At 31.0% G+C, this 22,251-nt stretch overlaps 1 protein-coding gene across 3 annotated transcripts in view; it reads left to right on the top strand.

Moving 5' to 3' along the window:
- LOC143065239 (mitogen-activated protein kinase kinase kinase 20-like) overlaps positions 1 to 22,251 on the top strand; it is a 53,925-nt gene that overhangs the window by 15,014 nt on the left and 16,660 nt on the right. For all 3 annotated transcript variants that reach the window (XM_076238691.1, XM_076238690.1, XM_076238692.1), the window contains exons 9-19: positions 2,224 to 2,310; positions 2,819 to 2,948; positions 4,882 to 4,933; positions 5,513 to 5,648; positions 6,040 to 6,084; positions 6,597 to 6,624; positions 7,337 to 7,473; positions 8,766 to 8,828; positions 9,284 to 9,382; positions 20,471 to 20,596; positions 21,825 to 21,899. In XM_076238691.1, coding sequence (XP_076094806.1) covers positions 2,224 to 2,310; positions 2,819 to 2,948; positions 4,882 to 4,933; positions 5,513 to 5,648; positions 6,040 to 6,084; positions 6,597 to 6,624; positions 7,337 to 7,473; positions 8,766 to 8,828; positions 9,284 to 9,382; positions 20,471 to 20,596; positions 21,825 to 21,899 — 978 coding nt within the window. The remainder of the gene's footprint in view (positions 1 to 2,223; positions 2,311 to 2,818; positions 2,949 to 4,881; positions 4,934 to 5,512; positions 5,649 to 6,039; positions 6,085 to 6,596; positions 6,625 to 7,336; positions 7,474 to 8,765; positions 8,829 to 9,283; positions 9,383 to 20,470; positions 20,597 to 21,824; positions 21,900 to 22,251) is intronic.

Below are 22,251 nucleotides of genomic sequence, written 5' to 3'. Positions count from 1 at the left end.
TTATGGAAAATAAAAAAAAAAATTGTGAAAAAATTACCAGTCTGGTATTTATTATAAGGAACAGAATAAGGTAGCAAAATTAGGTACTGATTTGTCTCTGGTCCCCAAATGTCTCCTGCCTTATCAAACTGACTATCAATCATGTCTACTAAATATGTCTCCTACGATGCCAAACTGTCTATTAAACTTGGAGCTTAATCTTTCGAGGTGACGAACTGTCCTGTAAAGTTACTTTATCTACAAAGCGTATCATTGATTCGGATCAGTAAGACTGGTTTCCGAGAATAGTATACCTTTTACCTGTTAAAAAGTACCTGACAAAGAACCAGTTAAAAATTATCGATTATAGGTAAACACGTTGAAGAAAAAGGATTTGCATTTGAATAAACAGAATACAGAAACATGTCAAATTAATATTTGTTTTCTTGTTTTATGTTTATAATTACTTTGTTCATCAAAGTTGGATTAAATTTATTTCCTGCAGAATATTTGTACTTGTCCCGACGGACAAGCTTGATACAGTTTTTACTTGTCCGACCTTTTTTCCCTCTGGTACCGGACAATCGGACAATCGTTATTGTCGAGGCCTGATACTCCTAGTTATTAGGAGAAACATAGCTCTGTGACACTTGGTCATATGGTGTGGTAAGTCCTATATACTCCTAGTTATTAGGAGAAAAATAGCTCTGTGACACTTGGTCATATGGTGTGGTAAGTCCTATATACTCCTAGTTATTAGGAGAAAAATAGCTCTGTGACACTTGGTCATATGGTGTGGTAAGTCCTATATACTCCTAGTTATTAGGAGAAAAATAGCTCTGTGACACTTGGTCATATGGTGTGGTAAGTCCTATATACTCTTAGTTATTAGGAGAAAAATAGCTCTGTGATACTTGGTCATATGGTGTGGTAAGTCCTATATACTCCTAGTTATTAGGAGAAACATAGTCCTGTGATACTTGGTCATATGGTGTGGTAAGTCCTATATACTCCTAGTTATTAGGAGAAAAATAGCTCTGTGACACTTGGTCATATGGTGTGGTAAGTCCTATATACTCCTAGTTATTAGGAGAAAAATAGTCCTGTGATACTTCGTCATATGGTGTGGTAAGTCCTATATACTCTTAGTTATTAGGAGAAACATAGCTCTGTGACACTTGGTCATATGGTGTGGTAAGTCCTATATACTCTTAGTTATTAGGAGAAAAATAGCTCTGTGATACTTGGTCATATGGTGTGGTAAGTCCTATATACTCTTAGTTATTAGGAGAAAAATAGCTCTGTGACACTTGGTAATATGGTGTGGTAAGTCCTATATACTCTTAGTTATTAGGAGAAAAATAGCTCTGTGACACTTGGTCATATGGTGTGGTAAGTCCTATATACTCTTAGTTATTAGGAGAAAAATAGTCCTGTGATACTTCGTCATATGGTGTGGTAAGTCCTATATACTCCTAGTTATTAGGAGAAACATAGCTCTGTGATACTTGGTCATATGGTGTGGTAAGTCCTATATACTCTTAGTTATTAGGAGAAAAATAGTCCTGTGATACTTGGTCATATGGTGTGGTAAGTCCTATATACTCCTAGTTATTAGGAGAAAAATAGTCCTGTGATACTTGGTCATATGGTGTGGTAAGTCCTATATACTCTTAGTTATTAGGAGAAACATAGTCCTGTGATACTTCGTCATATGGTGTGGTAAGTCCTATATACTCTTAGTTATTAGGAGAAACATAGCTCATTATCTGACTGCTGCTGTTAGCTACAGATCACTTTGCACCTCTAAATGATTTAGTAACAAAAGTAATTTAGAAAGGCATTTGATTTTTACATTGATGAAAAATAATTCAAAAACAAGTCATTATTTAGATTATCTTGGATAGCTTGGGCATGAGTCGGCTATACATGAAAAAAAACTTTGATAAAGCTTTGATAATTGCCAAAATGTCAAAGAATTGTATTGTTTATTATTCACCTCTTAAACATGTAGTACTGTCCAATATTTTTGACAATCTCCATCATTGTCAGATTGCATTATTAAACATTGCTTGAAACCATTCAGTAAATAGTGGTAAAGCTCACATCAGATTCATTTTCAAGATGGTCTCTTAGGTTACATAAGCAGCCTGTGTATGAATTGTACTAATTGTTTTAACCTAGCATTGACATCTGTTGTAATGTAGACATGTCCATCAACATTTGTGATGTAATCTTTTTCAGGTTTTATGGGAGTTATTGACACATGAGGTGCCATTCAAAGGTATAGAAGGATTCCAGGTTGCATGGCTAGTTGTAGAAAGAGGGGAGGTAAGTTATCAATTTTTGTATCCAATATAATTATTTTCATGAAGTGTAGATCCTCTGTTGCCTTCTTTAAATAGTAATTAAATGCTATTATATGATAGGTTCTTAGATCAGAAAGACAAGTATTTGGTCTATTTTATCACTTAGTATCCATGTTGACTATTGTTCTTCTGTCATTCATTATAAACACTGAAACTTTCTATAATGGTTACTGTGGCCAAAAACCAGACTTTTGATTGGCTGAGACATCAGATATTTGTCTTGAGAGAAATATCTAATAAAATCTATGCTGGTTGAGAATTACTGTCAATGAGAGAAATATGTATGACATATAGAGTATGAATAGAGTATTATAACTTCAGTGTTAATTTGCGAGGACCAGTAATGCCATTATGGTTAATGTCTAGTTAAAAATATTTTTGAAAATATTTGAAACACACAACTCATTATCAAATTGATTTCACTATAAAAGTATTTTTATTTGATAAAATCTAACCTTTGTTGATTTCAGAGATTAACAATACCAAGTACATGTCCAGCATGTTTTTCCCATTTGATGAGGCAATGTTGGGAGCTGGAGCCAAAGAAACGTCCCTCATTCAGAGATATACTAACCAAGCTACATACTATATCACATGATGGTTTGTTTATTATTTATTGTGAAAATCTGAGAAGTTTTGAAATTTTATTATTGGTTTTGTCTTATTATTGGTTGCCATTTTATATTCAAGTTTTCTCAAGGGAAGCTTGGTGGTTGTATAAGGATATTTTGGAGTTCCCTTTCTACCCTCCCACATTCATTTCAATGGAATAGTCCTAAATATGAAGATACTATATATAGATGTTTTTGATTTAGCCTATGCTCTCATCTAAATCTTGATTACAAGATCACAATGAGACTTTTTTGGAAGTTCTTGTGGAATAAGTATGAAGTTGGAAGGCCTTATATCTCAAACTAATGTCTAGAAATAATTTGATAAATATATTATACCTTCAGATTTTTTGGGATACGATTGCTTTTAAGCAATCTGTAGACTTATACCATTGACTCAGGGCCATGCCCTCACTTCAACCATTTTATTCTTAACATCAATGAACATCTCAGATTCTTGAGATTATCTTGCATTAAATGGTAAAACAAACAAAAGGGTTGAATTTAAACAACTGTCCTATAATGTTCTTCTCATAATCTTCATGTTTCGATATTTCCCTTGACTTGTTTGCATGTTTTTAACAACACGGAAAATCAGAATTAAGCAATATTTATGTTTAGTGTTTTTATAAATTTAGAAACACGTCAGAAGGAATTCCCTAGTTTTGATAACATGGGAGAGTTCTCTGAATTCCCATCGATAAATCTATTTCTGTCATATAAGAACTGAAGTGGAGTTTTTTTATATGTCACTGTTATGAAACTGATATTTGATATTGTACTTCCATAAAGAAATGGAGGTCGTTTAATTAACATTTAATATATGTCCTTGCTACAAATCACAAGTCTAGGGTTTGTTTATATAAGTATGTGCATGCGTATAGTTTTCTTGACTTGAAGGGGTATCAGATTGAATGGTTGCTCTGGATTCCCCACTGGATTGATTAATTTATAACTCATAGGATCCTTTCTATGTCTGTCTGCTATTGAGGGTAATTGTTGTTGCATAATTTTTAATCATATGCATCATTTAAATTAAAATAAATGTAGTCCACAATGTAAAGGTGTAACTAGAAAACCCCTTCAGCCAAAATGGAGTCTTCCATATTATCGCCTCGAGTTGTCTCCCTTTCGTAAGTAACTTTCGTCAACGAAGATACGTCGATAAAAATAAACTGGTACTGTCGATAGACGTTGTATTATATTTAAACCGATCGCAATTTAGACAGAGAAATGTGTACAGAAAGGAGTCATGCCCACTGACCCAAAGGAAATAAAATATTTAAAGAGTTAGGAATTGTGTTCCACCTAGAATTCATATAGGAAAATAGGTGATAAGGTATGAAGTGAAATACCTTCTCTCACTCTCAGTGACTGTTGTGGAAAGTACATGTACACTTTGAATTGATAGTACAAAAATAAAACACATTGTTCATACTCTTGTATCAAGAATTGGCTATTTTTAAAGTTGAATAACTATTCAGATTATGTAAATTACATTTTACGAGCATTTTACACGTGGAGTTGAATTCTTTTTGAAAATAATAGTAATACATGTATCAATGAAAACATTGGCAATCGTATCCCTCAGAGCAATCTGCTCTTTGATTAATTCATGGGACAAACAAGTTCATCAAAACATATTTTTATGCCCCACTTACGATAGTAGAGGGGCATTATGTTTTCTGGTCTGTGCTTCTGTTTGTCCATTCGTTTGTTCCTCTGTTTTTCCGTTCTGTTCCGCTTCAGGTTAAAGATTTGGTCAATGTAGTTTTTGATGAAGTTGAAGTCCACTTTTACTTCGTTAGTTTATATGAAGTTGTGCATCTGATTTCTTATCTTAAATACTGACTGATCTACATTTTGATTTAACTGTGCATGATTTCACTATTGATATGAACTGCATTATTCTTTTCTAAAAGATTGTATACCTGACCAGACCAATTCATTTCTACAGCACAGAGAAGATTGGAAGTAAGTTGTCATTGATGTCTGGTTACATTGTACTGTCTATTTATTGTCATTAAAACATTAATAGAATGATACTTGAAATGATTTCTATAATCTCTATTCCAAAGTCAAAAGTTAGATTTCTTATACAATCAGTTGTTTTCATTTTTTACTTATCACCTACCACCCAATCTCTATCAGAGTACCTTGACACTTTCATAGAATCTTTAATACCTAATAACATTGTGCACAACAGATTGATGTTTGAGGTATATGATAACATTCATGCAATCTAAGCCCTTATTTTAAACTTTTATCACTAGAAAGTAAAAATATATTGTGCATTGAGGTGAACTTTCTTTTCTTATTATCTATAAACATATCAAGAAATTTATGATGATATGATACTATGATATTCAAGTTAAAAAATAATATGAATGCGTCAAGAAAATGACAGTATTGATATCACTGTGAAAGGTTATATTTAGAATTGCAGTTGTCCTACTTTGTTCTTCCTTATTTTGCTTAAATAATTAAATTATTAAGGTTGAAATCCAATTAAGGCTTGTGTGCAGTTCAAATTCTTTATTATTTTTTTTATAGAAAAGAGATTCAGGCAACCTTGGAAAGATTGAAGAGAGCAGAGAGAAATCTGACAGCAAAAGAACAGGAGTTAAGAGAAAGAGAGATGAAACTTAAAGAAAGAGAAAGGAGCTTGGAGCAACAGTTTAAAGTTGTAGTGAGTCCTTTAAGTTATTTTACTAGTGAAAAAAAGTTTTAAAAATTCTTTTCACTTGTTCTGTTCCTTAAAGCATACCAGGGAAGGTACCTAACAATCTTACTTATGGGTGTGGGGTATTGTGCAGCAAAGGTGTAAGATAAATTCCAAGTGTCATACCTGGGTACTATATATAGTTTAATAGAACATTCAAGATAATAGAAAGTTCAAGTAAAACACAATTCACTGCACAAATTAAACTTGTTTAAAAAAAATATGGGGAACATTCAGTAATTTTACAAGGGTATATGTTAATGTAATAACCAGAAAATGATTATTAAACTCACTGTTTGAGAAATAGGTTGCATAATGATGTCAAAAGGACATAATCAATATTTCATGTTTTTTGCAGCATTTGGAATCATTTGATGTGAACACTTGGAGAGAAGTAGATGTGGTAAGTACGTACGATAGATTCTGTTAGTTTTCCCCCTGATATTAGAAGGTATCTAAAGTAAGCTTGGATAATCTTTAATTTGAATATATTTATTTGCTGTTTCAGAATCTAATGCATTCTGGGTGGTATTTTCAAAAGGAAACATCAAAATGGTGTAGTTGACTACTAATTATAAATAACGTTGAATTAATTTCAAGATGTACATGTTTCAGTCTGGCTTTAAAGCAGATTAATTTGGATGAAATACCAAATATAACTAAACATGCAATACAATTTCATCAAAAGTTACAGTAGACGTGTAGATTTTCAATAATGCACTTATTTCTGTACATTGTTGGCATCTTTGAAGTATTTGTCAGAATGTCTAGGACCATTATGATGCTAGCTAAGAAACAGTTTTCTACTGGTTCTTTAGCTAAGAAACAGTTTTCTACTGGTTCTTGAATGTAACTTTTAGAATGTTGAGTTCTACACCAATCAGTCTGTATCTAATTCTGTCTATATATTTTCAGTTCCAATGGATATTACAGATCAGTAACAGTAAGTATATTTCTTGGAGGTAAAGATTTATTTAACCAAAATTATATTGCATGCATTGAATACATAAAATTGAGAATGGAAATAAGGAATTTGTCAAAGAGACAACAACCAACCAAGGAGCAGAAAACAGCTGAAGGCCACCAATGGGTCTTCAACACAGCAATAAAATCCTGCATGCAGAGGCAGGCTTCATGTGGCCGCTAAACAATAATTTGGGTCAGTTCATTAAAAATGAATGTCATACTAAACTCCAAAACATATAAATGAACTAAAATTAAATATCATACAAGACTAACAAAAGAAAATGTATTAAGATGATTCATTAGAATATATAAATTGAAGTTTCTTGGTGAAAAAAACATCAACAACACAAACAAATCGGCATGCAGTCCTCAAAAATATATATCTCATCTTAAAAAGCGTAATACATTCCATTTAGCTTTTAACAAACAGTGATTAGTCAATCAGATGTTTTTACATTCTCATTCATTGTAAGGATTTCCTGCACATTACATTATCTTAACTTTATTTGGCAGTACCTTTCACGATTTTTAGCCCTAATTCTCTAAAACTTTGCACTTTTTTTATGCCTTTTTAAACCACAGAACATTATAATACAAGTATTAAATAGTATCATAGACAACAAAATATATTTCTTGTATACTATTAGTGTAAACATAAATGTTATATATATCATTAATTGCAATTTCAGATTACTCTGATGACCTAGAACAGTATGCAGATTTATTTTTACAGCACAATATAACAGGAAAAAGGCTGTTGAGAATGACTCATGCTGATATTGAAAAGTTAGGAATTTCATCCTACGGGCATATCTTAGATTTATCAGTAAGTTATGAATATCATCTTATGGGCATATCTTGTATTTTTCTGTAAGTTAGAGATATCATCATACTGACATATCTAATATTTATAGATAAGTGATCATAGAACTAGAAAGGTTTATTTCTTATTAAACCAAGTTAATGGTACATAGAAAGATCTTTTTACATTTACATACAGATTCTGCACATAACAAGTCTGCACAAAACAAGCAAAGAGGAGGAGAGATTGATTATCAACATGGACAAAATACTTCAATATGGATAATTCTGATTAATTTATAATTTTTTTTTCAATATCTGAATATTTTTTTAAATAAATAAAATGTCAAACTTCAAATATTTACTGGGCTTGCATAGTAAGGTTTAAGAAAAACTTTTCTACTTTCTGTTAGAGCTGTACAGTTTAGAACATAGTGACATTCATCACCTATCTCTTGAAAATTACAGTATCTTTCCTTTTTAATAATCCCACACCATCTACCGGATTCTATGGGTAACTGATGATTTCCAGTTGTAAACCTACATAAAGTTATTTTATCTTTATAAGGTAATAAGTCTAAATATTCTTCAAATTCAAAGTTTTTTTTAAACAGTTTATAACATAATGCTTTTGGAGAATTTTCCATTTCTGATTTCCAAATCTGCTGAAATTGGTCAATAATTTTCTGTTAAATGCTCAACTTTAACTATTTTAGATTAAAATTATTTGAAAATCCATATTTATTCAAGATATTTTTTTATACAAACCAACCATTCAAAAGTATATCAACTAGCTTGGTTGAGTTTATAAATATATCTATATAGAATATTTGTCAATTTTCTATCAGAACTATTTACAATGTTAGATCAAAAGGTTACCATACGATGTTCCACATATAATCAGAGTATTCTTTTATTGAAAGTGAAATATTTTCACATCTTTTTTTCCCCTTTATTTAAGTTGTATTATGAAATGACTGGACACTAACTAATTAATCATTTAGCTGAAATCCAAGAATTGCTGTTGTTCGTATTACCCAATATTAACATAACTCATAAAAAGAATGAAGTGGGATTTTGATATTTGTTTCTAAAAACAATATGCAACACAAAAACAAAATATGTTTACAATATTGGATAATATGAACAGAAAATATTTGAATTGCTAAAAACTGCTAAATGAAGTGGTATTGTAAAATTAATATACTTACAAACTTGTTTCAAAAAATCAAATTCAGTGTACAAAATGACTGAAATGAAATAGAGTTATCTCCCATTTGCTATTTTGTCTTACATTTTACACTTCTTTCATTTCAGACAGAGATAGAGTTATTGAAAGCTCATAATCACAGACTGCTTAATTTCCCTCCTTTAGCAAAGGTAAGAAACTGTAAACCAGCTTATTGTGTCAAAGCTATTTCATTACACCAAACATGGTCACAATCATCAATATCAAGTTTTAAAAATGTGTCTGATGAGCCTGTCTGCAGACAAATATAGCCAACATTCTAACAAAATATAAAAAAACAAGCCTGCATGTAATGTGATATTTTCGTGATGATCTGGATCCTATTGCTTATATTATACGAAGTAAGTGTTATTATTTCTCATTTAAAATTGGACAAATATTGATAAAACCGAACTAGGATATAGTTCAGGATTACAAATATATTAAAAGAATTTACCTGAAATGCTAGTTTTACGCAGACTTCAAGTTGTCCACAAGCTTTACGGACAATCCTTGTATATATAAGAATGTAATAAAAGAAAGTATAAGAACTGCATATGAGAAAAATAGAAATTAAACATGTTCATATTTTGATATATTATTTTAGGATGCCTCTCCCAATACAAAAGATACCTCACCTTTATATAAGAAAGTGACCTTGACCTTTATATTTGGACATCACCATAGATTGTCACCATCAACAGGGGTATGTACTTTAACTTTTTATTGTCTGGCTTGGGACAAAAGTCACAGAATGCAAGATATAGAAACACAAGCCTTTTATTTCAGAAGGTTGAAGACCTGGATACTTAAAATCTTGTAAACAAATGTGGAATGTTTTGAAGTTTCTGTCTCATACATTCATAGTTCTCAACCTCATTTTAGAGACTGTTTTAAAAATGAGAAATTTTGTCACATAAATTTCAACCTGTTATGAGTAAATGATACTTTTATTTAGTATATTTAATCCTTGCAAGCTATACATGCCTGTTGGTCATTGTTCACTTGACATTGACCACATTTCACTCAAATACTATAAGCAATATTTGAACTATATTTTGTGCATATGAATATTTTAGGTGGCATGTTTCCTCCTTATTTGATCTTATTTTCATGGTTGAATTGGCTTATGTTAAGTTTTCATAGTGTGTTGATCAGTTTCTTAGCAATAGATCAACTGTAAGCAGTGTAAGAAATATATTGAATTGTACATTTTAGTCTGGCAGGTTTGATCTGCATTACTAGGATCTCATTTCAAACCTTACCAAACCTAACCATAATGTCGTCAAGTTTTTCTGGGTTTTTCTTCAGTTTTTCAAAAACTATTAGCAATAGGTCAACTATATTTGGTGCTTTTATTGACTGTAATTTGAACATGTCTGTCAGTCAGGAATCATCTAACCATGAAACTATTTTCATTTGTCAATTGTTACTGTTAGTTTTTGTGTTTTGACCTTTTTCAATTACCATAAGCAAAAGGTCAAGTTTGTTTGATGTATGAAATAAATGTAAGGTGTACTTGTCTGTCTAATAGAATTTATCTGACCTTGACCTCATTGTCATGTATCTTTTAAAATGTTCAGTTTTTGTGATTCTTGTACTAAAACAAATGTATGTAAAACTTGTAATAACAAAAGTTTGTATTAGTTGTTAGTTGTTAGCTGTCCATGAGATTCCCTGGTTTAAGATATCTGAACATAGCAGATAGAGTTTTACCATTATATTTGCAACAGATTCCATTGATATTTATAGATCCAACCCATAACTCATTATGACATCTTTTGACCTACTTTACTCCATAATGAGGCCTGTAAGTGGCACCACTGTCGAAATATTTACCTTTGATCTGTATCAGACCATTGGAGACTTGATTAAATTTGTATTCAATATAAAAAAAATATATATTCTCTTTCTTTAGTTTGCCTCATCCAATATTATAAAAATTATAAGCAATGCATATTAACACATAATTGGGTGTTGTCACTGTAACTGTTCATGAGTTTCCTTTCTATCTATCTAGTTTACCTTAACCAAATAATATAAAACTTATTAACAGTGTATATTACCACAAAACACAGATCAGGTTCAAAATGGAGTGTTGTCCATTCAAGAGTTCTGCCCCTTTAGTAACGTAACAATTTCAGAATTTTTTGTTTCAGTTCTCTTACTTTACTTTGCCTCAACCAAATGTTATGAAACTTGTACACAATGCTTATAATCATAAAACAATCTTAAGGATGCTCTTGGGCCAGATTGAGGAATTTGTGTCAGATTTTCAGACTCACAGTTTTTTTCCCCTAAGATACAGGGTAAAATATTTTGCCCAAAAAACACCCATTTTCCTTTCAAAAGTTATCCTTTTCCTGCCATTTAAAAAAATATCTATCAAAGGAGCTCCATAACCAATTAAATGTTTTGTTGTTTTGCTCTTCCGACTTATAGTATCAATTTAAAATCTTAGTTAATTTAATTCCTTAATCAACAAATTTAACTAATTCCTTTATTTTTGCCTATTGTCAAGATGGGCAGAAACTTAAAATAGCAAATATGATCACCAAAACAAGATCTTCAAAGATGACAATATGATGGGAATTATCAGTCACCACAGCACCTTATTGAAGTTATTGCCCTTTAATGACAATTTTTACCATTTTTGGCATTTTTGCCTAGTATCTTGAAAACTTTAATAGATAGATTGAAACTCTAAATAGCATAAATGATTGGCCAGAAATGCCCTTCTCATAAGTCAGCATGATTGAAATTATTAGTTGATAACTTATTGAAGTTATTGACCTCGAAAGATGATTTTTTTGCCTATTATATATATATACATGTAGATAGGTGATAGATTAATGTAGTTATTGCCCTTTAATGATGTTTTTCTACCATTTTATTTGGGTGATCTTTGTGTATTAAATTGATAACTATAATAGATAAATTGAAATTTTAATAAAGAAAATGATCAGCAGGATCAAATCTTTAAATTTTCAGATAGCATATAATGATGATTTTGACTAAAAAGTAGCCAATGTTGAAGATGCAGGTGAGCAACACCTGCTCTTTCGGGCCTCTAGTTCTACTAGCTTGCGTCAAACCTATTTGAATTCCATCTTTGGCTTCTAAAACTAATTATTGGACTAAGTTTTTTTTTTATGCTAACATTTCAATGCAATCTTTGGTGTTAGTTTTTAAATCTAAAGAATTTTGGACATTTATCTTTTTCATGATAAGAGAGCTGAGTTTTGGAAAAAAAATTATGGTATTTAATTGATAGGTGGGACTTCAAATTTTGCAGTTTATGTTTACTTCAGTCTGGGTTTTAATTTTTTTTTTTTAATCAAAAACTGTGCCAGACATTTATGGAATTTTACAACCCAAAAAGTATTTAGTGTGAATGGAAACTTTTGTTATTCAGGAAACTTATTATTGTGCTACACAAGATGAAACTAACATATTTGTTATCTAACTTTTGTATTTAATTCTGTTACAAAATTTTTAGTTTAATAAACTAAAAAAATATTCATCTTTCATTTCATAAAGTCCTTTAATTTTAACAGGGTTAGAAAGTGCAATCTTTTTAAACTGTCAGACTTTACTGTAGACCTGTTATTGTAATAGGGTAGTGTTGCACTTTATTTAATTGCTGGTATTTTACCTGTGTTTGTTTAAGGTAACATTGAAGGTCAGTTAGGGTTAATACCTGTCCATCAACATAATGGGGTTGTCAATTTCTTATCCATTTTACTTTGAAGCCTAAAACGAAAGTGACAGTGTTGAATTGATTTTTAAGAGTTGTTCAAATAGAGGGTGGGATGGAGGGAGGAGTAGTTATTTGAACAAGATTTTTTTAATAAAAATTATCAATCACTTTAGTAAAATAATTACTTTACATATGGAATTTTAATAACATATTTCAGATGTTTAGAAAATTTATTTACAAATTACATAATTCTGTGTGTAGGTAAAGTGGTTAAATGTTAACATTTGACTTTAAATGAAGTATAATGATTGGTTTTAATGCACTAAGCTTCAAAGTTTTGTGGGGGGAAGAAGTAGTTTTGTAATTAACACATTTTATGCTACTTAATTATAATACTAAACATGGATGTTTCTAAAAATAGGACTGATCTATTGATTACTTCGGAATAGTGGTATTTTGTTTTTGATACCAACTTAATTCAGCAAAAATATCAAGTTAGCCTTTAAGAGTGAGCTGATGTTCTAGATGATACCAATTATGTTTTTTTATTATTATTTTTATAGGCCCTTTTACAGGAAGTATTATGGTATACCATTGTCCGTCTGTCCAGTAGTTGTTAGATTGTAGGATTGAATATGGGTGCATTTCATTGATAAATTTACATGAATAGATATGCATGAGTAATGTTGTTTCACTGATATGTGACATTGTTACCTAATAATTCTGAGTATCAGGACTAAAAATTTCCAAATATGTTTGTCATACTCAGACTCAGAAATCAACCCATCAAAATACTGCATTTGATGTTTCTAGCTCAAATTTTGTATACTGAGTACTGAGTAATGAGAAAGTCTTGGTCCTGTTGAAGATCTAGAAAAATATTAGACAGTAAGATTAATGAGAAAAAAGTACAGACAGGTGATTTATAAGAGGAAGTATTAGGATCGCAGACAAGACATTGATTGGTTGATTGATTGGTGTCTAAGGTCACTTTCAACACTGTTGTGCAATTTCATGGTGGTCAAGTTTATTGGCGGAGGAGGCCAGTGCCCTGAGAGACCCACCACTTTTGTAGGAAAACTGACAATCCTTTTTATGTAGCCCATCATTACAACAATAGCTTTTGACATTTCTTTGAAAATTTGTGTAGAGATATAGACCTAAACTTGCTATGACATGTATGAGGCAGCCAACTGGTCCTGTCAACCTGCATTTTATTCAATGAAATTACTATGACCTATATTTCAGTCCTTTTAAATAATTTTACAACTTTTGTGTCAATTAAAGGATAGAACTGATAGATAATTTAAAGAACAAGGTAATTGTAATTTTGAATCATGGCCTATGTTCTTTATGAACTGTTACATGATAAGTGTGATCATTTGCCCAAAATAGAGGCCATAATTGAAAATTAAAGATTTTTTTGGTACATTTATTTTAGCAATCATGAGATTTACAGGATATAGTTGTATATAGTTGTGAAGAAACACTTTTCTAAAAAAAAAATCTCTAACATCCTTTTCATGTATGATGTGATGAGGTCTGTCTCTTTTCCACCCTCATGCTTGTTTTTTTATGAACCCAACATTTCATGGGATTATTAGCTTAATCAAACATAAGTGAATGTTGTCAGACATAATACATGTCAAACCAGAGGGAAATTAACTTGTCCTCTTTGTTTATATATCATTATCTGCCAAACATGACATTCAAATTTAAATTTTAAGGACTTTTTAATGGAGTTATGTTTGTTTTTCAATATTGTTTTACACTAATTGAAACTTTAGGCATCCATTATATATAGAAAATCCTGGTAATGATAGAGGATATATTGGATGCTGTAAACTCTATAACATTAGTTTAAAGGATGCCATCAATGTACACTTATTATTTTTACTTTCTAAAGTTTGCCAACGAAATCCTGGTTTATGTTAAAAAGTCTAATTATACACTTAAATTAATATTCTCCTTCATTGAAAAATCCTTTAAGTTTGACGGCATTTACTTTGCGTAACTTTTATCAGTAACTTTTTTCTTCTACAACAGCTCATATATATAATAAGCTGTATCATATAGCCTTTAGATTTTCTACATTTGAAATGCCTGTACCAAGTCAGGAATATGACAGTTGTTGTCCATTCTTTTGATATGTTTTAACATTTGATTTTGCCATTTGCTTATGGACTTTCCGTTTTGAATTTTCCTCAGAGTTCAGTATTTTTGTGATTTTACTTTTTTCTAGATAAGTCTGTTGCAAGTATTGTTTTGTTTTTGACATTGCTTATTAAGACTCATAAGAAATTTTACATTTGAATTGGACTGCTCTCTTGTTTTAAAGTGAAATATTCTAATTTTAAAACTGGTATAATTTTGGTTAATTTTAGTGTTGTCTGATTTGTTTATTTTCTATATTTTCTGATATTCATTTGTATTACATCAAAACATCAATTATCTACCTTGCTTGGTTTTTATGATAATAAACAGCATACAATAATTGTTATGCTGAAAGAAAATACATTTTATTTTTATACCAGCTCTTTAGAATGCAACTGAAGATAAAAAGGGTGTCTACTAAAACTAGGAATGGATATTTAAATTGGCTTGAGCTCTTAATCAAATATACTTCCTTTTTTGTGTTTCGTTCTATTATAAATTAACTTATATTTTGTATACCATAAATTCGGAAACTATTGTGTGCATTTCTCATGCGATTTTGTCATTTTAGACCAAAATGCAATATTTATTTTTTTCCATACAGAAAAAAATTCTACATCATTCAAATGAAAAAAAATCAAAAATGCTAGTTTGAATTATAAGGATTACAACCTTGTCACATTTTCAACAAATAATAAAACATGACAATAATTTCTGAATTTACAGTAGTAGCCTTTCCTTGCTATCTAGTTAACATCCTTTTAATCAATGAACAACTGTGTAATGCATCAGTCATGGAATACTTTTCCCGGGGAATTCTTTTGATATTTTGTTTAAAATTACAATAACATCATTAAGATATAACAAAATGTACATCTTTGGTAATTTCATTTGTTTAATATGCTTACATTTTGTTAACATAACATTAAATGAAACAAACTTATGGGATAATAGAACGACTAGACAGCTTCCTATGCATAGTAGATTGTATTCAGGATGCATTTGTAGAGTATAAACATTACACAAGTGTTCGTGAATCTAAGACTGACATAACTTAATCTCTATATATATAAGATACACCCATGTCAATGTTAACCCGGTTGGCTGTATCTGATATTTACAAAGATATTGTGGTAAAGCAAAATGATAGAGTTCAGTAATTTAGGAGAGTTGACTTTCCAGTTCCACTTTTTTTATGGATGAGTATGAGAAAGACAGGATGTCAAATGACATTTGATAACATCTTGTTGTAAATATAATACAATGTAGTTCTCCCTTCAGTATTTTTAGTTCCATGTTTTAATGTATACCTTGTTGATAAAGAGAAATGGTGTCATTACTAATTATACTTGTAAAGACACAGAGATGTAAGAAATGTACACTACATAGGTTTTAATTTGCCTTTTCAGATGTAGAATTTCTACTGGATTGGAAACATGAATTCTAGCAATTATTTTAGACATCAAAAGTCAGGCTTAATAGGAAGAGAAGATGTTCCTAAGTCTGCCACTTTCATAAGTAATTATTATGAAGGTTAAACTGTGTGATCACAATATATAATACTTACGTTCTCATAGTAATTCATATTCATCTAGTACTTTTCAGAGATTGAAACCTGTTTCAACAAGTTCTTACATTTTAAAGTTATATGAAAACAGATATACTTTATTTGAACGATCTGAAAAAATTGAAAATTCCTCTGAATATGAATTATCCCATTAAGAATACATCTTATTGCTATTTTTCCACCATTACTGGGCATCACAAAGATTCCTGTAAAATTTTAACAATTTTGTATAAAATATCTGATGCCACAATGGAAAAGTGATTGTTGTAGGACATCAATAGTTTGAGAGACTCAGATTCTTAGGTCAAAAGATTCAGATTCTCAGGTCAACCGTGTATAGATTTGCCAATATTAATAAGGTCTATAGGAACTATTTTTTATATGTGGAAACAATCCCAAAATTGACCTCAATAGTTCTTCACCTGTAAAAAATATTTTTGAATTGATGAAATATTCTCACAACTGTATGAGAGACTATTTCCAGTGGAACAATATTAAAATAAGATAAGACCATGTTTTAGTTGTACATTGATCACTAAAAAATAATGCATTAAAATATCCCAAACGACAAATTTGATATATTTTGTCAGAAGGAGTATTTAGACCAAAAAACTATATAAGGACATTCTTAACCCAATCTAAAAGTCTACCATGATTTGGGGCTATATTGCAATCATCTTGTATTTTTGTTAGTATCTCCATTTTACAGCAATATTTGTGTTGCAATTCTCTCAGGAACTTCTAAACAAAAAGACTTCTTATTTGGTCTTTAAATTGATGATTTATATTGTGTCTGTGCTTTTCAAATCTGTCAGACTACTACTTCTGGTTAGCTATTACGTTTAATTAGGAGTGGTGGTATACCACTTTTAAAACAGAGTTGTTGAAAGGGTTTGTTATATGTTGAGAGTGTTTTAGTCCATCAATGTTGGACATCAAATGTAAATATCTCCGTAAAAACATGCTGCTCAGAAAATAGGACAGTTTTTATGCCCCACCTATGATAGTAGAGGGGCATTATGTTTTCTGGTCTGTGGCTCCGTTCGTCCGTCCGTCCATCTGTGGTTCCCTTCATCCATCCAGGTTAAAGTTTTTGGTCAAGGTAGTTTTTGATGAAGCTGAAGTCCAATCAACTTGAAACTTAGTACACTTGTTGCTTATGAGATGATCTTTCTAATTTTTAAGCCAAATTAGACTTTTGACCCCAATTTCACGGTCCACTGAACATAGAAAATGAAAGTGGGAGTTTCAGGTTAAAGTTTTTGGTCAAGGTAGTTTTTGATGAAGCTGAAGTCCAATCAACTTGAAACTTAGTACACTTGTTGCTTATGATATGATCTTTCTAATTTTAATGCCAAATAAGATAATTACCCAATTTCACGGTCCATGGAACATGGAAAAGGATAGTGCGAGTGGGGCATCCGTGTACTTTGGACACATTCTTGTTCTTCTCAATTTTATTTCTTAGCTATGAAACATAAAGTTTAGGAAGACCGTATATAATGAATTCTTGTGGAGAGTTGTCCTATCGGCAATCATACCACATCTTCTTTTTAATAACCATATTTCTATGCCCAATATATCCAGGGATGGTACTTTGATTTTTATGCCCCACCTACGATAGTAGAGGGGCATTATGTTTTCTGGTCTGTGCATCCGTTTGTCCGTCCGTTCGTCCGTTCGTCCGTCTTTACCGCTTCAGGTTAAAGTTTTTGGTCAAGGTAGTTTTTGATGAAGTTGACGTCCAATTTACTTCAAACTTGGTACACATGTTCCCTACGATATGATCTTTCTAATTTTAATGCCAAATTAGAGATTTTACCCGAATTTCACGGTCCACTGAACATAGAAAATGATAGTGCGAGTGGGGCATTCATGTACTGAGGACACATTCTTGTTTATAGTCTAAAAGAAGTAGATACTCATACCAGTAAGAAAGAAGGGACTATAATTAATGGATTTATATAAAAAATATCTACTGCAGAAGTTAGTTCCTAAAAAAAATGGTTTAAATAGTCTAAAGAAACTAGGATTTTTATGCCCCATTTATGGTCATTATGTTTTCTGGTCTGTAAGTCCGTCCATTTGTTTGTCTGTCCGTCCATTTGTTTGTCTGTCCGTCCGTTTGTCCCGTTTCAGGTTAAAGTTTTGGTCGAGGTAGTTTTTGATGAAGTTGAATTCCGATCAAATTGAAACTTAGTAAACATGTCCCTATGATATGATCTTTCTAATTGTAATGCCAATTTGCCAAATTAAATATTTTATCCCATTTTCACGGTCCACTAAACATAGAAAATGATAGTGCAGATGGGGCATCCGTGTACTTGGGACATGTACTTGGGACACGTTCTTGTTATGTCTGCAATGAATTGTAAAATAAGTTTTTTTCTTTCTTTTTTTCCCCCTCTTTTATTAAAAGATATGATTGAATGCCATACTTTATGGCAGTTTTCTGTTTAAAAGTTAAGTTGTAGATTACAGATGAAGTGAAGTAATGTGTTTTTAATAAGCTGGTAGATTAATGTAGTTATGAATTGTTTTGACAAAGATCTATGAGCAGTAAAATTGAGCATGTCAAGAAATGAAGAAAAAAGTCAGATTTATTAATGGGATGGAACTAGAAATAAACATACACAATTTCTTTATCTTTTGATTTAGTTAACAGGGAGCACTTCTTTTATGTCAAGGCTGCTGCATGTTTTATTAAATGGTTGAAAGAAAACTTTGATGCATTATGTTAGCAAGATGAGATTACATTAAACAAGTCTTCAAAATCTTCCTGCATTAGTGTATTAGGATTAATAAAGATCTTTTGTAGACAGTTTTCACTTAATGATGATGTTTCAAAGATTTGAGCTTTACTGCCAAAGATTTCTGACTACAGTTTTATTTGATTATAGTTTTTCTTGTTGTTTTGATCTGATGGCTTGGGGACATATAATTATGTGCAGCTGCTCAGTAATTAGTGTGTACATTTTGTTTATGTGAAATAATTACTTCTCCTGCACTATAAAATATGAATTTCCTGTTAACTGAAATAAACAAAATCCAATAAAGAGTAGTTTTGTATTAGTACATGTTATAATAGATGTCAGATATATTGGACACATATTATTGCTGTAAAAGAAGATATATTCTGGTCCATTGGAATGACATAATTTGCTGTGTATGTAGTATGCAGTTATCTGTCTTCCATGTTTACAAGCCCCAACCAAGGATTTGTATACAAATGCCACTTCATTCAATGTATACCATTTGGTCTCAGGTGAATAGTTGCCATGCTACATCTTCGAATTTTACATCTATATTAGCTGTGAATTGATATATACTTAATTCAATTTGGCAAAATTGTTCTTAAAAATACACTACCTCTCTAGTTTGCTGAACTAAATTAAATGTTATGAAACATAAAATACAGGTCAGGTTCAATATAGATTTTGGTTTTACCATTTTCTGTTGAAGAGTTTCTGCAAGTAGGGGTCTATTAATCTTTGAATTCATGTTGAGCATACAAGACTGTACCTGTTATCTTATTTATACACTTCTACATTTTGCAAATATCCATGAATTGAATCATTTATTAAAAAGCATATTATATTATTAACTTTACATGAAAATGCTATAAAAACTTTCTTCATCAAAAGTCTAGTGACTGCAGAGTTTAATTAACATTTATAACAATATTAGCTTTTACATATTTAATACAAAAATTGATTAAATTAATCCTCACTATCAGAAGACTCAGAGGAATTCTTCAATTAACTAAATTGAGTCACTGCATGAAACCAGTAAACTTTGTTTTTATGTGAAGACTTAAACATCACATGAAATACATCCAGGGCTTTGACAGAATCTAAAAATATTCATTTCATGCAGTGCAAAGTTTTTTCTGCTATCCTGCTAATTCCCATATCTGCAGGATACAGAGGAAATAAATTCTTCCACAAATCTGTTTACGGCTTTAGAAAGCAGTTAGTTTGATCCCTGTGGCTTAGTTTTACATCATGGTATAATTTCATTATCTTTCTTGTAAGTAGTAAGTATATTGAAAATATGAGGATCTTTGCAGGTTTCCTTAAATATTAAAGTAAATTGGCGTGTCAAGAAAAAAATAAACAAAGAAGTTGTCAGAAAAGCAATGGTAGATTCACTTCCACTATATATATGTGTTTCCCTGTAAAGTGTATTTTGATGCTGTATGTACCAGTATCTATTCGAATGAATGAATCATAGAATGTAGCACTTTTTGGTATTTCACTGACTAACAACTACCAAAAAGGGGTTACAAAAGAATATTTCAGCCAAGTATTTATTATTCTTTCAATTAACCCATATGAATTTCATATATACATGGTATATGTTATATATTCCAGGACTTTAAATGGAAGATGTACATGGAGATAGATGAAGATGAAGAAATAGAAGAATTCAATGCAGTGACATGTGTAAAAGATGTAACATTCTCATGTTCTAATGGAACCTCATATAAAATCTCACATGTAAGTAATCACATGTGTAAAAGATGTAACTGTCCCAAGTCAGGAGCCTCTGGCCTATATTAGTCTTGTATTATTTTAATTTTAGTTTCTTGTGTACAATTTGGAAATTAGTATGGCGTTCATTATCACTGAATTAGTATATATTTGTTTAGGGGCCAGCTGAAGGACGCCTCCGGGTGCGGGAATTTCTCGCTACATTGAAGACCTGTTGGTGACCTTCTGCTGTTGTTTTTTTCTATGGTCGGGTTGTTGTCTCTTTGTCACATTCCCCATTTCCATTCTCAATTTTAACATTTATATGTTCTTATGGAACTTCATATACAATCTCACATGTAAGTAATCACATGTGTAAAAGATGAAACATTTATATGTTCTAATAGAACTTCATATAAAATCTCACATGTAAGTATTCTCATGCATGATATGTACATCATATAAAATATCATACATAAGTCAACTCATGTATTAATTTAATATTCTCATGTTCTGATGGAACTTCATATAACATTGTGTTTTTCTTATGTTAATCATCATTTATTTATATTTCAATTTGGAAGAGACTACATGCAGATCTCCACATCATTGTTGCCATGTATCAAACAAGCACAAACTTAAATGTAATCCAAGTTATCTATATGTAGATAGGAAGCATGGCAGACAATATAAATCAGTATCAACTTCAATTAAAATTACAGACTGTGCTTTTTTTTATATAAAGATTTAAATATAAGAGCCATTTATTCGGTGATGGTTAAGTCCTTGAGGGTTAAGTGACTGATCCATCCCATACATTTTCTTGTTATATTCCTAACTCATCTTCAGGTTCGGCAATACTTTGAATTTTTAAAATGTTGAATGAACTTCAACATTTTTGTCACACTTTGCCCCAATATTACTGAGCAGAATGACTTCACATTTGGTCAGCAGATCAACAGTGATGAGATGTTACATGATTTTGGAATCTGTCTTGACACCTACCTCCTGTTTTCTAAAACTTTGAACTACAAGTGGGATATGCTTATAGGAGGACAAGACTGTAATCTTATTCAAATATATTATTCCACCAAGTTTGTGATAGAAATTTTTCTTATTATTATTTAGGGATAGATACTGGTAGATCATTTTATGTGTTGCGCTTTAACTGGTTGATTGCAAATGGCCAACAACAGTTTTTTGGGGAAAGTGTATTAAAAATTTCACATTAATATTTTTTCTCTTTTCTTTTCAGCCACCATTTATAATGGAGAAGTGGGTTACAGGCTCCCCACTAGATATGAATATTGATTGCCAAGTTAATTTTGAGGTACAGATTTCTTTTTTAAAACAAATTATAATTGTTGTTTATCCAGTTATTTTTAGTCGAAATTATTTTTATTATAACTATTTAATTGATGAATATTACTGTAAATGTCACATAATCTTGTAAAAAATGTCAACATGCAAACGTACATTTTATAATGTAAGTATCTGTTAGTGAGACAGACACCCAATGACACAACACAATACAAGATATCTAGAGTCAAGGTCAACATGAAGTCTTCAATAGACAGAAACCCAATGACACAACACAATACAAGATATCTAGAGTCAAGGTCAACATGAAGTCTTCAATAGACAGAAACCCAATGACACAACACAATACAAGATATCTAGAG

Source organism: Mytilus galloprovincialis, chromosome 2, assembly GCF_965363235.1.
Source record: "Mytilus galloprovincialis chromosome 2, xbMytGall1.hap1.1, whole genome shotgun sequence".
Classification (NCBI taxonomy): Eukaryota; Metazoa; Mollusca; class Bivalvia; order Mytilida; family Mytilidae; genus Mytilus; species Mytilus galloprovincialis.
Note: the sequence above shows the minus strand (reverse complement) of the source record. Positions and strands in the feature narration are given on the sequence as shown.